This window comes from Cyprinodon variegatus, unplaced genomic scaffold, assembly GCF_000732505.1.
Source record: "Cyprinodon variegatus isolate N-32 unplaced genomic scaffold, C_variegatus-1.0 Scaffold653, whole genome shotgun sequence".
In the NCBI taxonomy this organism is placed as follows: Eukaryota; Metazoa; Chordata; class Actinopteri; order Cyprinodontiformes; family Cyprinodontidae; genus Cyprinodon; species Cyprinodon variegatus.
In genome coordinates, this window is record NW_015151106.1 from 387,152 (window position 1) to 393,451 (window position 6,300).

Below are 6,300 nucleotides of genomic sequence, written 5' to 3' on the forward strand. Positions count from 1 at the left end.
GTATATTAGCTGTGACACATGAATCAAGATGCTATGACCGAAAACATTTGATTGACAGATGACCGTTGATATATGATTGGCCGAAAGTAGATGTTCAGGCTGACGTAGAACTAACTGGCCTGCAGAAGATAACGGAAAAAACACAGATTTTAAGACGGGATTTTTAAAAAAAATAGACAATATGGTCTGACAAAGAGTACATTTATATACATGTTTAAGAGCATGTCTTTAGTTCGATTATGATGCAAGAATTTATAAAAAGGGTTAAAATATCCGATTTAAAACACATTAAATATCATATTCTAGCTTTAATTAAATGATTTTATGCTTGTTTTAATAATCTGTATTTAAATGCCCATCCTTGCTTCTAATAAACATTATTTTATAACTTGTATGAAGCCCAGAATGCTTGCTTTAATCACTGAGGCGTTTCTAAATAATTTATGCTCTTGAGGTTTTAAAATGATGCTTATTGATCAGGACATGTTTGATTACTTTGACCGCAGCAGGAAATGAAAACTTCAGCCCTGAAAGCGGGAAGCAGCTGAGCTGAGTGTGGAATCGGAGGAAAAGGCTGCAGGAGGACGAGGGCCAGACGTTTGGTCGGTTTGAATTATTGATGCGGACGGCATCTGACTTTTTCTTCCTACGATGATGCAAACATGAGAGCGGAAACACCTCTGGCCCGGTCTCCATGACAACCCAAGGAAATCTCCCTCAGCTGCATCTGTCTGGGAATCTCCTCTGAAAGAGACACTCCATCTCCGACCGCAGCTCTTCTCACGGTGATTAATCTGCTCTCCGTCCGCTCCTCCTCATCCTCCCTCCGTTGTTTTCGACTCAGTCAGCGTTCTGCCATGACTAATTTAAGGCTAATTAAGTCAGTAACGAGCAGACTGATGGATGAAGTTCAGCTCTGCAGGTCAGCCGAGATTCGTACGTGTCTCGGTTTGAACAAAAACACGAACCAGAGAAAGAATCAGAGGAAGAATCCATCCGGGGGCTTTTATTTACAGCAGGGATGAAACAAGATAAAGGATCAAACATCCTGCAGAAATGTTTGATAAAAGCAGAACTGCAGCTTTAAGCTGCAACATTTTATATCTATTTATACTCTAATAAGTGTGTATGTATTTTATTATACAAAATCCAGAGAGCATCATTCGTTATTCTACAAACTGAGGTAAATGGCCACAGATGGCCGCTCACACTGAGCCTGGTTCTGCTGGAGGTTTCTTCCTGTTCAAATGGAGTTTTTCCTCTCCACTGTCGCTACAAGCATGCTTAGTGTGAGAGATTGCCTTCCAGTCAATGAGTCGATGCAATCAGCTGGTTTTCCTTAGTTAGAAAACTTTGAATCAATCTGATTGGATGATCTGGTGAACTGGAAAGCGACCTGAGATGACATGATGTGAATTGGAGCTATAGAAATAAACGGAATTAATTTAATAACTAAAGCCATGGAAAACATAACCTAAAGATAAGAGAAAGAATAACTAATTAAACCTAGACCAAGGAATAAATTATACCAAAAATGATATAAAACATATCAAAACAAACATAACTAGGAGCCCAAAATGAAAACTGTACAGAGTGACGGATCATCTTCAGTTTTCACTGGAGAGAAACAGGCTGAAAATAATCTGCTATTTTCTTTCTACTCTACATTTATGCACTAAATTACATTCAGGTTTCTTTCTGAAAGCTGCAAAATGTGTGAAAGTCTGTATGTTTAGCAGCAGTGATGATGACAGCACGGCTAACACAAGAAGACAATGATCCTAATCACATCCCTCCATCTTTTATGGGCTGATAGGCTGATCACAGCGGGGCTCCGTCCTGCTTCTTCTTCTGCCGCACAAATACAGAAGCATCAAAATGATCTGGAGGATTAAAACATCTTAAGTCCAGCCCCTCTCCTCTTCATCATTTTCCTCATCATCTCTGGGTTTCTGACAGATCCTTTAAGGCCAGCAGGTGAGGTTTAAGGTGGAAGGACTGAGCTGGAAAACAGCTGGAAGGACGTCTCCTCGCAGCTCAGAGGAACCTTTCACCTTCTAGCCTTTACGTTCTGACAGAGCAAATCAAGCTCAGGAAGCAGCAAACCTTTGCTCGTTGGAAACCAGAGCCGCTCGGCTCTCATTCCGCTGCTCCGAGGAAGCAGAAACAAACACTCAATGTCTTCAGCCGTGGTTTGTTCAGGAAGAAAACAATAAAGGAGCATAAAAAGATGATTTCACGCTACATTAAATCCAACCTCTAATCAACCTGCTCAGCGTGAACCGGTCTCTCCTGTTCAAACCGCAGCAAACGCAAACATTTATATGTAGAATACGTTAAACAACCTAAAACTGAGATAAATTAGAATCTTCTTCATCATCAAATGTTGCTGTTCTGTTCTGCTTCTTCTGTGCTCAGAGTTCAGAGCTCAGCTAAAATCCCAGGGTTAACGACGGCGTCTAAAATGGATTAATGTCGAACCTGCTGACTCGGTTAATATTACAACTAGACACTAAAAAAACAGCTGAGTCACTGGTTGCTATGGTGAATCCTGACTTTTTCTCAAGAGCAGAGGGGGATGAGAAAAACACAGACGAGATTCTTTGCTTTTACTGAACAGCCCGTGTTTTAAAACTAGAAGTTAAATCAACGTATGATAAAAAGAACTGAATGTGTGAAGATAAACTTTTAGCATTTAAAACATTTAAACAAGTTCCCATCTCAATGTTTCTAAGAGTTTCATGGGGTAGAAGATTGTTGCTCATTTAACGTTACAAGAGGAAATCATGCAGGAAAATCTGAAAAGTAAATCATTGAGCTTCAGCAGTAAAAATGGGAAAACATACATTGGTCTTCAGGGTGAACCTTCAATTTTTATAGACATGAAAATAAAGAACTCTTTGAATAATAAGGTAAGTCCAAACTTTTAGTCAGTGCTTTATGAAAATGAAATTCATCCAGATGAAAAATAAAATTCCTCAAAGCTTTTTAAAGCATGAATGACATTTCTGCTCCAAAGATTTCCAGTCCTTTAACTGAGCTATCTCTATAGTTCTGCTGCTATAGGCTTAGACTGCTGGAGGACATAGGGACCCCTTTTTCATCATTCTGCTTCATTCTATCTCTATAGTTCTGCTGCTATAGGCTTAGACTGCTGGAGGACATAGGGACCCCTTTTTCATCATTCTGCTTCATTCTATCTCTATTCTCCCACTCTGCAGAATCTGTTAGTTCAATCTCTAACGTTCTGCTCTCTCTGCTTTTTCTCATAGTAGCTTCATCTGGTCTGTTCCTGTTTGGCTGTGACTCCATCCTGGAGAGAAATATCAGCTGTGCTGCTGCCATCAACACCTTTGTTTATAGATGTTGGAGCTTGGCCTGTTTTCCAGTGTAGTCCTGTTTCTCTGACTGTGACTAACTGGATGTGCTCTCTTCATCCTCTGACATGGGAGCTGGCTCGGAGCTCGTCTGCCTGGCTGTGTGTTTCCTGGACGGGGCCGCCTGTGGAGCTGGTTGACAGTTGCCTTTTGTATCTATGCTTCTTTTTCTATGTCTGCTTCTGTCTCCTTGAACCCCAGTGGGCCTCAGCAGATGGCCGCTCACAATGAGCCTGGTTCTGCTGGAGGTTTCTTCCTGTTCAAAGGGAGTTTTTCCTCTCCACTGTCGCTACAAGCATCAGCTGGTTTTCCTTAGATAGAAATCTTTGAATCAATCTGACTGGATGATCTGGTGAACTTCAAATAGTCTTGAGATGTTATGTGTTCTGAATTGCACTATAGAAATAAACTGAATTGAATTAAACTGATTTTTAAAGGGTTTTATTTAAGTGCAGTGGAATATTCTTAAAAGTCAAAACACTCTGACTATGATCTTTATAAATCTAGTTTGGGTCCTTTAACACAGAGGAAAGAGCAGACCAACAAACCCATAAATGTAATAAAAAAAAGCAAAATGTTAATTTAGAAATAAATATAAGGTGAACAGTTTGTCAATATTTACCTGAATTGAAAATTAAAGTCAAAGAGACTGAATGGCTAAACTAAAGAGATAGCTTAGAGTTTTTAAAAAGGAGAATTATTCCTCAAGGCCTTAAATTTATTTACATTTCTTCACAAATTATAAAAGTTATTAACTCAGCATGATTTAAAGTGTAAGAACTCAGAGTTCCCTTGGTTTATAGATTTTAAGACGACCGCAGCAGCTTATTACTTTTCTGGAGGCCGTCCCCCTTGATCTATGGAACCTTTGTAGATAATAATCATTCATTCTTATCTCTAAGTAAAGGTCTGGATGTTCTACCATGGCTCCAACAGGAAATGTGAAGACAGTAAAATGTCACTGACAGGTTTTTATTATCTGATGGTTTATTAGAAGGTGCTCATATATTTATATTACTCTTTATTAACTCATATATTCTTTAGTCACCCGTTTTGAAAACTAAAATATTACTACATTTTTTAGAATACCAACATCCTGATCTACCTCTACAGTCTTAGAATAACTGTTTTATTATTTTATAGCTTTAAAAAAAAATCCTATTCCAGCCTTTTCTATCAGGAAAATATTCCAGAGTGGGATTAAAGTGTGATTTCTAATGGATCTGATCTTTGGTTCCAGCTGTTTTGGTGCTGAAGGGGAAACAGGCAGGTTCAGCACCGTGGATCTGTCCATGGTGCTGAAAGGGAAACAGGCAGGTTCGGCACTGTGGATCTGTCCATGGTGCTGAAAGGGAAACAGGCAGGTTCGGCACTGTGGATCTGTCCATGGTGCTGAAGGGGAAACAGGCAGGTTCAGCACCGTGGATCTGTCCATGGTGCTGAACCTCTGGGCGCGTTGAGTCGTAGTGCTCACAGGGCGCAGACGGTCAGATCAGTTATGAGTCATAACTTTCTGACGTGCTTGTTTCTCCACTTACATTCAGCCTGGATCCCATGCTGGGAAAAGCATCTGGAATTTTCTGCTGGATTTTGGGAAGCAAACAGGATGAAGTCAGAGAAACAAAGACCAGGACTCCACAGCAGATTTCAGTTAAATCTACCAAATATTTGATCATGTTTAATCCTGTTCTGCCTTTAAATCGCAGGAGAACCTCTTTGTCTTTAAAATAAATATTCTATCTCTTAACTTCCCTAAATAAAGCCTCATTTATTAATATGTGTTTATCTGAATCAGAGCTCCTCCTCCAGGAGAGCCAATTAGATCAGCTGCTGATTCCTGGGATCCTCCAGCCTCTCTGCCTTCCTTCTTGTTGCACAACAAACAAAATGATTCATTGAGCCAAAAAGGCGCATCAGAGCTTTGCGTCACAGATGAGAGGCAGATAAACGGAGCAGGAAATGCAGAACAGACTTCAGTGTTTGTCTTCACTTAAAGCTTAATGGATCAGAAACGGATAAACACCTGATTTATACCTAAAGTGTGGGAATCTGTTTTAATTTCCAGGGATGTTTTAATCTATAATGGATGGAGATAAATTAGAGAACTTTTAGAGAAAGAATCAAACTATCACCAGAAATCTACAGATTAGAGAATAATCTGAAATGGATTCCAAAGTGCAGCAAACTGGCTCTGGTCATGGATCCAAGTCGTGATTTACGCACCGCGCCTCGCTGAGCGCACTTCATTAAACCCCGCGGAGCGCATCGCTCTCCACCACAGCCCAACACCCCCGGGTCTTACCGTGTCTGGCGGCCGAGCAGAGGCGGCAGGAGGCGGTGAGGAGGAGGAGGCACAGGGCCGCCCAGAGCCGCGGAGACTTCATGGTAGATCCAGCATCCAGCGGAGGAGAGGAGAGGAGAGGAGGAGCGGAGCTGCAGCGTCTCTAGCAGCTCTCCATGTCTGAGGAGGAGAGGCAGCTGCTGCCGAGGAGAGGAGGAGGGGAGAGAACAGACAGCAGGGGGCGCTAGATCAGAGGATTACAAATCTAAAAAGGCTGATTTTAGTCCAATTATGTTAAAAAGAATCAATAATTACATAATACACATGAAAGAAAACATCAGCAGAAGCGGTTCTTTTATTAATGGCCACATGGGCAGGCCCCCTTTCCCACCCCACAACCATAAATATTAAAATGTTTGTATTTCTATTCAAACTAGGACTTTGTATAATCTCCCAAACATTTTACTAAATTAAGTTTCAACCAACTTAATAAAACTAACAAAAAAATTTTTAGATTTTTTTTTTAAATTTAAATATATAAATTTATATAAAACACGCCATTATCTACTAAACTAAACTGTTTCAGGTGAACTGAGACTGAGTGGAGCTGGCTGCCATGTTTAAATGAAGAACTCATATATG

General features: G+C 40.4%; 1 protein-coding gene across 1 annotated transcript in view; it reads right to left on the reverse strand.

Moving 5' to 3' along the window:
• Positions 1 to 5,841, reverse strand: part of LOC107096832 (receptor-type tyrosine-protein phosphatase-like N) — a 28,930-nt gene extending 23,089 nt beyond the window's left edge. Inside the window, exon 1 of the mRNA XM_015393701.1 lies at positions 5,680 to 5,841. Within this exon, the coding sequence (XP_015249187.1) occupies positions 5,680 to 5,761 (82 nt within the window). The 5' untranslated portion in view covers positions 5,762 to 5,841. The remainder of the gene's footprint in view (positions 1 to 5,679) is intronic.
• Between the last annotated feature and the right edge of the window lie 459 nt (positions 5,842 to 6,300).